The sequence below is a fragment of the Vigna unguiculata genome, chromosome 5 (genome assembly GCF_004118075.2).
Source record: "Vigna unguiculata cultivar IT97K-499-35 chromosome 5, ASM411807v1, whole genome shotgun sequence".
In the NCBI taxonomy this organism is placed as follows: Eukaryota; Viridiplantae; Streptophyta; class Magnoliopsida; order Fabales; family Fabaceae; genus Vigna; species Vigna unguiculata.
Window position 1 is genome coordinate 14,410,103 of NC_040283.1, and position 11,415 is coordinate 14,421,517.

An 11,415-nucleotide genomic window follows, 5' to 3' on the forward strand; every position below is an offset into this window, starting at 1 on the left:
AATAGAATCACTTATTAGTTTTTGGGCTAGATCAAAGCTAAATAGATCAAGTAAAAATTGATCCATTTCAATTTAAATTACTATTTATTTTTTTCAATTTGATTTAATCTATTTTATAAGTTAGTCAGCTGAATTTTTTTCATAAGCAGAAAAATAAGAAAATGAAGTTAATATAATTATTTTATAGAAGTAATTTGTTGGAGTATTGTGACTTAATTCAAAATATGTTTTCTAACACCCGGAGCATGTGGGTTCCAATTGTAATGGTGCGTTCTTACAACTCCGAAAACGAATCGGTATCCCACGTTTTGGAAGGTTTAAAGCCCTAATCTGGCCGTTAGTTACCAACCATTTCACTGTACTCTGAAAACAGTCTCCAAGAAGAAACGAACCAGGTACGCACAAATTCAATCCTCATCTCATCAATTCCCAAACCTTCGTTCCCTTCACTCTTCGCTCTCACACCCGCATTCTTTCATTCTCCTTTCAATTGTGCCTTCACTTTTCCTACCATGATTGCAACGCATCTCAATTTGGTTTCCCCGCCACTGTTTCTCCCAATGAGCATTTTGTTTTGTCCATTTTAGTTACGATTAGTGGATTACGCATTATTTACTAGGATTCTTGAGCCTTGCGAAGTTGTTAACTGTTTCACAGTAAGAATGCGAATGTCTGCTTTTGTTTCCTTCTTGCTGTTAAATTCACTAGTGTGCCTGTCAGGGGTAATTCATTCTAGTTTACTATTTGAATGTTGAATTGTTCTTTAGTTTATGGTTGTTTGGTTTTTATTTTTGCTATTTCTATTTTCATACATTTTTTGTGTTTGCTGTTTCTGGTTTTTTTGGGGTTCAGGTTGATCAAATACGCGTGTAGGGCAGTGCAATGTGTTGAGTGTGCAGCAGTAACGTGTCTACCAATGGCAGAATGTGTGGCTTCCGCATTCTGTGTTAAGCTGAATACTCAGAGAAGGCTAGTTACTCGGAGAGGCTTCTCGGGTCAGCTTACAAATCTCAAGACTGTTCAAAGGTTTCATTCCTCTTAATCATATATTTTTCTTTTTGGAGTTTTCCTACTTTTTTTTTTCTCTTTACATGTGTGATTAGCTCTGAATCTTCTATTTCCTCCCTCCAGCACTTGAAGGGGCACATTAATGAGAACTAGCTTGTCCTAATTCTTGCCTAGCACTTTTTTTTGAAATTTAAAAGTGAATTCCTGAAGTTCGCATTCGCCTTCATGGTGTGGATAGAAAATTATATTGCTTTTCGTTTAAACCTGCATTTCATTTCTTTGCATGCTTTTTTTTTTTGCCTTTAGTAGATTCTAAATACATTCCACATTGATGGTTCTGCTAATTCACTCTGTTTTTAGTTATATGTAATGTTGATTGGTTAGAAGTATGAGTATCAGTTTCCCATTTATGCGATCAACAGTGATCCTTGATGCTTTTCATGCCAGCTATTATGAATTTGGCAGTCTGACCTTTTAATATTTCTCGTGTTCCAGAAGTGTATTTGGTGCCACAGATTTGAAATTCACTACTCGTACTCAGCAACTTCCGATAAAGTGCATTGGTTTAGGGGCTTTGGTTGACTTTGGTGGTGCAACAACCTCTCGTTTGGTTCCAGTTGTTGACCAGATGCTTTTGATGGGCAGTATATTTCTTACTTATATGGCTGGAGTAATTCCTGTTGAGAAATCTGATGCTAGTTATCGAAAGACTAATTCTGATAAAAATGTTTTTCCTCAAAGCTCAGACATTTCTGGTAGGTAAGGGTAAGCACACCAAGACGTCAAGGTTGAATTGTTTTTATCAGTTTAAATTGATAAATATTTTGGTTGGTGTGTTGAGAAAGAACTATAGTTTATTATACGTGAGTTTTTGTGTCTTTTGCAGTTCAGCAAAGCAAAATTATGGACTTGAGTCAAAGTATATATTAAATGTAGTTAGAGAAAAAATTTTGAATTCTCTAAATGCCTTGGAGGACAAGGCTTATTCTGGAGACATCATCCTTCAATCTGCCAAGAAACCCTTGAGTTTAAGTGCTGTTGCCAGGGGTCCAAAGTTAAGGTTGCTTTGGGCAGCTTTTCAGCAAGTTGAAGAAGAGGCAGGAATTGTCTTTATTTTCTTCAATATTGTCATATGCATATATTATGTTATTTTGGTATAATATAGAATTTTGACAAATTGGAATGACCACTGGATCTGTTGTAATAAACGTTTGAAATGTGTTTTCTAAATATGTCTTTGCTACCATGCCTTTATTGAGCTAGTGTTCAAAAGTCTGAATAAGATTAATATATTGGGAAATATCTTTCATTTATACGTATTTATTTGAATGAAATCTTAATGAATGCTATACAACTATTTTTACCAATATCCAAATAACTCCTTTAGTACATCATTTACTTCATTCTAATACATAGCTGAATTCTCAATTTCTAACTTACCTGCAAAACTTAACTATTATGTTATCACAAGATTAAAAAAATACTCCCAACGTTTGATTCTCTATACAGTATAAATGCATGCCTAAATGATTAAGTAGGTGTATGCTATTTTTTCAATTATGTTATTGCTATTATCAATTGTTTCAAATTGTTTTCCAGGTCAACAATATCTTAAGCATATCCAGAACTGTTGGTATGGATGGTCTGTTTGGGAGGTTTTCAGAAATAATTCAGAGATCCTGTCACCCTATCTGTGCTGCGTGGCTGGAAAAGGAATTTTTCCTTCTAAAGGGAAATGCTGACAAGGTATTTATTTTAAGTATAACATCACTCAATACTCAACTTTTGTCCTTACTGCTAGTGCATTTGAATGAAGTTTGGGTTACATGGATATGGGTACAACTAAATCTCTCAAACTAGAATAAGAGTGTGGATGGGAGGATATATTATAAGAAATATAGAAATATAAAACATAACACAGATAAGTAATTAAATTGTAAGATAAATACAATTTCAACAATGTTCTAATTTCAGGTTTTGAACAAAATTCCATAAAATATATAACATAGTCAATTCGGCTCTTTCAAAGTCAGGAGTTTACTTTAGAAGGATAAAAGTGTGTAATTATAATTATTGATTAGAAAATTAGTAATTGAGATTGTGGTATTATGTATGCGCATGTATATAGCAATTCTCAAGATAAAATATTGCGTTGATCTTGCAATTCTCTCTAAAGGACGCTTAGAAGAGCTGAATTCAATGTTAGAAAAGATATCTGAAGAGGGCACAAGATTTGAAGGGATGATGGAAAAAATTGTTTCATTTAGGGAGTGTTTAACCCAACCTTTTTCAGGCTTTTATTTTCTTTGAAAGGAGAAGGTAGGTCAATACAACTCTAGATAAGATTGTTTTTTTGAGCCTTGATGAATAGAAGAGCAAAAGGTACAACTTCTATTGAAGCTAACCGCAGGAGCTTCTACTTTTATGCTTTGTTTGGATGAGGAGTTAAACAAGGAGGAGAAAAATAAGCAGGATGGAAATAAAAAAAAAAATTGAATAGAAAACATTGGGTTTGAATGGAGAGAAATACAAAAGAAAGAAGTGGAGAAATTTCTCTTGTTTGGATGAGTGGAAGAGAGTGCAAACAAATAAATAAATTGTATACTATTTTATACTAATTAAAAAAATAAATTTAATCCAAAAACTTCAAACTTTAACTTTATTATTTTTTCCCTAACACATTATTTATTATTACAAATTGTTATCCAATATAATTTATTAAGTTTTTAAATAATAAAACAGAAAACAGTAAAAACTAGGGGCTCTTATTTTCTCTCCAAGTTGGGGGTGATTCTTTTGGGTTCTCAGACAAAAGCCTCTATCCTTCATAATCTTCTTTCAAACAGATAATGAAACTCTAGTTTGACATTATTGTTAGGAACTTGCGTCTATGATACTTGAAAAGGTGAAAGGAGATAGCACCGTTGTTGAGAGCATTGCAAGGTCTGGCAAGAAAGATCTATATTCGGAATTACTTTGGTATCTTACTTTTGGTTCTCTCAGGTAAAATCAACCTTATTATCTATTTTTTTATTCATTGTTTATCTATGTGGTTTGCATTCTAATTTCTAGATCCCAGGATCTACAAATCTGGCCTTGTATATTCAGGATATCTGTTTTAGATCAACGATTAGTGTCCACATTGGCATATTTTGTGTCCATGGCTATGCAGTTTTCTATTAATGCACTGTAACTTTAAAATTATATTTTTATATAGCAAACCATAAAGTTTGTCCTCCTAAGTTATGTGTGCGTCAGCTCATAAGTCTTTCAAAGAGTTATAATCCAAGCTGGTCCCTCAAATTTAAATCAACCATATTTGTCTTTAAGTGGACTAAAATGGTGAGTCTAAAGGTCACTTTTGGTGACTATTTTATAACTTTGAGGAAGGAATAGTTTAGAATAAAAATCTTTGGCAGACTACTCTGCTGGTGTGTAACTTTGGAGGATGAATTTGAATGTTTATTCCCTTTCTTAGTAATCTCCTGATTTAAGAGACTCACTAGTCATCCATCTATTATCAGGGAGGATTGCTATTATGATTCGTGTATATTTGCTGTGCATGGGATTTCTATTTTAGAAGATTTAGTAGTAGCTCTAGCAGATGGGGTTGCAAGCATATATCTGGAGTTCAATTCGGTTGATAGTGATGTGTCAAGTAAAACCAATAGCTTGGATATGTCATTATGTGCTTTATCCACCAGAGAACTCCAAAAGCTACGTAACGAGGTACTTAATGTAGCTTTCAAATTTCAAGCCTGTGGATCTTTTTTCTGTATCTTTCCCATGTTGGTCATTGGCTGCCCATGGTGAGTTGTAGCAACTGAATATGTATACTTTTCTGTGACAAGTTTCTATGGTTCCTCAGCTCCTCTATTAAAAGCAATTATTCACTTGAAATAAAGTTTTCCATTTTTGTTGATGCGTTTTTGGAGCTGTGGCCAAATTCTTTTCATAAAATCAGCTAAACTGGAATTGTCCCTGTTCTATTTTTATATTCCCATAACTTATGTTTTCCTGATATTGAGTAGTATGGGGAGAGAACAGGTAATATGGACAGTTTGTATTTGGTCTTTAGTCAGGGTTAACTTCACATGAAAAAAAAAATTATTCTTACTAATCCTACCAATCAAAATGTACATCTTTAAATTACGAATTTTGTAGCCTGAAATTTATTACATGCTATGTGTGTGTGTGAGATAGATGAGATGATGACAGTTTATTAAAATAATTTCTTATGGGCACAAAATATGTATTTTTTGCATTACTTTTGAGAATTAAGTTCTGACCAAATGATATATGTTAACGAGCTTTTAGTGCTTCATTTAAATACCAAACTCTTTTTTGGCACCCCAAAATAGTGAAGAGTCAAATTTATTGTGAGATTTGCCTATTTCTGGCATACATTTATTATTTATTTTAAATTTTGTATGAAATTTCACCAAGACTTTTGGTGATATTCTTGTTATCAGGTGGCTTTGAATCAGTGGTTGTGCCACAACATGGACACAGTAGTGTCAATGTATGAGGATCGTTTCGACCTGTGTATTCTTGAGAGCAAACCCATTGATCTAACGGACAGTATTCAGACCGAAGAGCAAAATTGGTGGAAGAAGCTTACCCAGCAAAATTCGAAAACAAGGTCACCTGAATTACATTGCATTGAGATTAGCCATTTCTCAATGCCTGTAAAGCGGACCAAGGAATTAAGAGCCCTAATAGGATGGTATGTTTTCTCTTCACCTGCTACATCCATGCTTAATTAAATCTTGTTACTGCATTTCTCGTTATGTTTATTTAGAAACTTCTAGAAAAGTAGTGAGTTCAAGAGAGGTGAATTGAACTTTTAAAAACTTTAACTCTTCCAAAAACAAAACTAAATTCAGATTTTTTTTTTTTTGAAAACAATTTTAGCTCATAAAATATGAAGATCAACCGTCACACCGTCCCTCAAACAAACCCTAAACCTAAGAATTACAACTCAACAAGATTCAAACAATAAAATCATCAAATATTCATAAAGGTTGAAGCAAACTCCATCAAGTCTTCATCTTCAAATGATTGGAGACATCAAATCATATCTTTAAATTTATCAGACCTGCGTGTCCAATTTTTTCAATTGAGTTCCACATTTTTTCTTTGTGCATAATTGTAGTCCTTATTGCCAACTGTTATCTAAATTAAATTGTTTGACACATGCTTTGCTAAATATACTACGTTGGGTTTAACTTGGCGAATAATTTCTCTACTGGTACTGTTGGGTCCTAATTAGACTTCTAAATTCTTAGCAAATGACATATTTTAGCTTCTGTCTGCTGGAACACAAGTATTGGTTAATGGTTTATTTGTTCCACGGTAGTTGAACTAGTAGTAGTTAAATTAATATTTTTTATTTTAAATAATATTTTAAGTAATAAAATAATAGAAAATTATAAGAAATCTAGAGATTATCTAAATTACTAAAATTATATGTTTTAAGGGGTGAAAAATTAATAATTTGTAAAGTAATTTATACCAATGCGTAATTTTTAAATGTGCTTTATTTAGCTTAAAATTATTTTACAATGAATTAACAAAATTAAATTATGAGTTTTTTATTACTGTTAAAACCATTACTGAGCGTATTGACTATTTTCTGTTGAACTATTTATTTCATTAATCGATGTTTTTTTAATATTATTTTTTTATTGAATTTTAGACTTTTTTTTAGTTTTATAACATCCTAAAAAAATTCAGGTTTTTTAACCATCTGTTACTACTTTTTTTTTATATCACAAATATTTTCAAAATTTTATGTTGTTTTCGGCCCGTGGACCATTCTATTGGTCTGTAGATCAAGTCTGCTAGCCTGTATACCTATATTCCTGTTATAGTTAAACAAGGGTCCTTTAATTTGAGCAATTTGGGTATATCTATTTTCAAATTGGGTTAAATATCTTTCTGGTCCCTTAAGTTTTAATGAATTTTGGAATTAGTCCCTCTTCGAAACTTGATACCAATTTAGTCCTTCATCTTTAGAAATGTGTGGATTTAGTCCTTATTATCAATTTTTATTAAGTTTATTTGATGTTTCAAGCGCATTTCATGATAGTATTTGAATTGTTTACACCATTTGACACACTTTCGCTTCAGTGTTAACTTAAGTATTATCATAAAATGCATTTACAATGTCAAATAAACTTAACAAAATTTGATAAGAAGGACTAAATCCACACATTTCTAAAAATGAAGGACTAAATTGGTATCAAGTTTCGAAGAGAGACTAATTCCAAAATTCACTAAAACTTGAGGAACCAAAAACATATTTAACCCTTTCAAATTTTGAGCCTGTTAAGACCATGATAGTTTAGATGAAATAAAGGTACAAGCCCGCACCCTTTCTCAGTTTAGAAAAACTGATTTTGGAGGAAGTTTGATTAAAAGTGTAATTGGTGTTAATTTATGTATTGCAGGCGATATTACTTCAGCCTTTTCTTGGAGTTGTCTGACATCACCATGCCCATAATTAGAGCAGTTATTGATAAAGTGAGTGATGCTATCTCATTCTTTTTAGTTACCTTGATTGGGAGGTCTTTAGGACTCATTTATACAGGCATCAGGCAGTCTCTCAAATGGAAGTGAGATAATTCGTACAGTTTTGTGTAGTCTAGTTCAATTTTTCATTATTGTTTTCTCTTTCTTTTTGCTTCACAATCAAATGGAAAATATTTCATTATTTTCATTCATCTCCTTTTCTCTCGTCTTGGTGTATAGTCATTATTTGTTTATATTGTATTTCCGCGTTTACATTTTCAATAGAATGCCAGCAAAGTTTATTTTCCTATTTTGTTTTAATAAAAAAAAAAACTGGTTTTCTTATCTATATCTGTACTTCTATGCTAATAAACATAAAAGAGGATACTATTGTAGTGTAAACATTTTTGTTGCAATTTCACTTGTATTGTTGTAACTGTTTTTTGGTATCTGTTTTTTGTTTTTCTATTATATTAATTGTTGTATTAATTATGTAATAAAATTTAGACACATTTATAATTACTTTAGTTTAAATAATGAAAATGTGTGTTTTTTTTTTAAATTTATAGTTAAAATATCATTTAATTTATATATTCTGTTTATTTAATTTAATTGTACTTTTAAACAGAAACTTATGTGATCGCTATAGGTATTTATTACTTATTTAACTGGTTTGATAATCACGAAAGCTTATTTATTTCAAGATAATGCCAAATTTGCGGTTAAAGGTTCAAAGTTAAACAGAATATCAATATAGTATAATAGGGAGTCTTTCTCTTCAATTTATTTTGTAATATCTGAAATTCTTAATATTGATTCAGCTTACTCATCACTCAAATAACATTGCAAATATCAAATTTCTGTGTTTAAAAGTTAGTAAATTTAGTATCGGATATATATATATATATATATATATATATATATATATATATATATATATATATATATATATATATATATATATATATATATATATATATATATATATCTGTAGTTAAATAGTATACTATTTCAAGTTCAAAAAGTAAAAATTAGGTTAAATTCTTTTATTTTTCCGGAACTATTTGAATTTTAAGTAGTTTTATATTTTTACAATTTTTAGTTAGATTTTATACAAGTAAATTATTTGTAATTAAGTATTCTGTTAGAATTTCCTAAGAGTCTTGTCAAAGGGATCTAATTAATTGTTTTTAAAATGGTTGACCAACCAATAGATTGATTTAGCATAAATAATATATAATGTTTATTAGTTCATAAAATATTTTATAGGCTTAAACATCATGCTTTTAAATTTGCACAAGGTATTTTACTTTTGCAAATTGTCTGTCAATTTACAAAATGGCAAGAATTTTATCTTGACTGGTTCAAACTTGATAATTACTTTTTCAGATGTTCCAATTAAATTTAAATTTTCAACACCAACGAATATCTCATTCATATATATATAACGACCAAATAAACTTGTTAAACGTAGGACATTGAATTCAATTTTTAGCACTCCAAGGGGTGATTGATTCACTGTACCGAGAGTCCTTTTGTCAGTCCTTTTTGGATGATATGTTTTTCACCCATGAATGCAGAAGAAATATAGACAGATGAAAGAAAAAATGTAGAAAGAAGATGCAAAATGGTTGTTGATAGTTCATGAAGAAGATTATAAAATGATAAGCCTACTTTTCGATGTGCCCAAAAATCTTTAATTACCACTCCATAATTATTACACTGTGAATGATCAAAGACAAAACCTTCTAAAAATGACTATAATCATATTATAATTATAGAGTATTGGATTACATCTCAAAAGTTTAATTTTTAAAAAGATGTTTATTGGAGGTATGATTAAGGGGTGGATGAAGCATCACTATCCAAAGTTCCGAAACAAAACAAATAAATAGTTTTAAGAAACCAAAAATTTATCATAGGGAAATGGACATCTCTTTAGGTCACATTATAACAAAACTTTTCACCACGCTTTGTTATGAAACATAATTATAACATCTGATGTCGGAAATTATTGTGGTTTGTGTGGACCACAAGAAGTAACCACTTCACTATCTTTATTGCACGGTTGCGTGTAATCAAACTGTACTAATTTCATCTTCATCTTGTCTATGTAATAAAATCAAATGTGCTCTAAAAAACCGACACTACAATTTTAATAGTGGATCTTGCTTTTTCGTTTTTTAAAATTATAACATGATTTTTTAATTTAATTTTTAATCTATTATTTCAATCATTCTTAAATGATCATATTATACCATTAAAAAAAGAAAAAAGAAAAAATTAAACAATGATTAAAATGATAGATTAAAAGTGTATAAAAAATATAGATTAAAATATCATTAATTTTATAAAATATACCGTAAAAAATATCAAAAATAAACTTCATCAATGGTACATCTTCGATATTTGTAGAATGAAAAAGTAATTCTAAATAAACATCCATCCTCGTTCTCTTAACCCTCGGATTCGGATACAAAATAAAATTTTTATGAACTTCAATTTTTTTCTTAGTTTTTAATTATACATAAAAGAGATACAATTTCAATGACTAAATTAGTTTTTATACTCATTTCAAAATTAGAAGGAGAACTGTTAGACCTTAACTTTTTGTCTCAAACTTTGTGTAGTGTGTGATGTCCACTACTACAATTTCAAAAGGCGAATAGATTTCCAAATTAATGGAAATATTTATGATCATTGTCACTTTTGTATTTTCCTTTTGTCCTTTCATTTGTGTAATTGCTAGTAAATTGAATGAAAATTTACCTTGGTGTAACCCACAAAAGTTTAAAATAGAATAAAATATGTTGGCAATAACAATGTAAAAGTTTCATTTACAAACTTTACATGTTTACTATCAAAAAAGATTGCACATTAGTTGACTTGAAAAGAATAACAGTGTGATACAATCTCATACACACATTAATGACTATTTATTATTATTATTTTTTTTTTTGTTTATAAGTTTTCTAGTCACTTATAAGAATGGTGATGATGGGTGAATGTAGACTGTATTAAATGTTCATCTACCTTTTCCCAATCTCAAAAATTCAATCATTTTGAGCCAAAGGATTGGGATCATCTATTGTCACGTACTCAATTAATTTATTTTAAACTATAAAGTAATGTTTAAAAGTTAAAAATAGATGAGATATATTTAATGGACATCCTCGTGGTAATTTCTAATGGAGAGAATCTCTTATGCAAAAGTGATTTTTATACCTCGGGGTGTGTTTCTTCACAGCTTTGATATTGTTTAGTTTGGCCATGGAAAGGGGAAAGAAGGAACAAAAGTCTAAAGGTGAAACCTTAATAATAGAGGAGGAATTAGATTTTGATTTATTGGAATGCTGAAATGGGCAACTAAATTAGCAATTGCTTAACATTTCTCTCTCTCATTATTAAACTAAAAAAAATTGTAATTTAGTCGAATGCTGAAATTGGCAACTAAATTAGCAATTGGTTTGTATGATTTTTTGTTTGAATTTGTGTCATTTGAGTATTGGTTGAATAGATTATTATTTTCGAATATTTTGAATTGCATATTCTTGTTGAAAAAGTTGGTTTGATGGATTGGATTATACATGTTAAGGCTGATAGTTATTAAATTGAGATTTAAATGTATTTTTGACAAGTATAGCTAATTATTATAGTTTTTTCTTGTATTAGTTTGAGTTTAATGTAAATTAAAAATATAAGTTGAATGGTTGTGAAGGTTGAATTGTACATGTTAGGCTAGGGATGGCAACGGGTGGGGCGGGAACGGGTTTCACTATCCCATACCCATCTTTGTAAAAAAAATTCATCCCCATACCCATACCCAAACTCAATGGGTATCAAACTTTTGTCTCATCCCCATCCCCGGGTAACGGGTATAATCTTGTACTCATA

General features: G+C 30.3%; 1 protein-coding gene across 2 annotated transcripts; it reads left to right on the forward strand.

Annotated features, from left to right (window-relative positions):
• Positions 1 to 231: 231 nt before the first annotated feature.
• On the forward strand, positions 232 to 7,831 carry LOC114183520. 2 transcript variants are annotated; one of them, XM_028070563.1, is made up of 9 exons: positions 232 to 395; positions 853 to 1,026; positions 1,504 to 1,767; positions 1,895 to 2,105; positions 2,608 to 2,754; positions 3,887 to 4,011; positions 4,533 to 4,737; positions 5,481 to 5,734; positions 7,461 to 7,831. In XM_028070563.1, exons 2-9 carry the CDS (start codon positions 917 to 919, stop codon positions 7,627 to 7,629), a joined length of 1,485 nt encoding a protein of 494 aa, XP_027926364.1. In that variant the 5' UTR covers positions 232 to 395; positions 853 to 916; the 3' UTR covers positions 7,630 to 7,831. The 2 variants fall into 2 exon arrangements, with proteins under 2 accessions (XP_027926364.1, XP_027926365.1); XM_028070564.1 differs by lacking the exon at positions 232 to 395 and adding an exon at positions 436 to 656.
• The last annotated feature ends 3,584 nt before the right edge of the window (positions 7,832 to 11,415 follow it).

Bases quoted from the DNA above. Each gene is read 5' to 3' on its own strand.
- LOC114183520 (XM_028070563.1), top strand. From the start codon at position 917: ATGGCAGAATGTGTGGCTTCCGCATTCTGTGTTAAGCTGAATACTCAG. The intron at 4,012-4,532 runs GTAAAATCAACC...ATCTATTATCAG, and splicing joins CTTACTTTTGGTTCTCTCAG to GGAGGATTGCTATTATGATT. The intron at 4,738-5,480 runs GTACTTAATGTA...TCTTGTTATCAG, and splicing joins TCCAAAAGCTACGTAACGAG to GTGGCTTTGAATCAGTGGTT.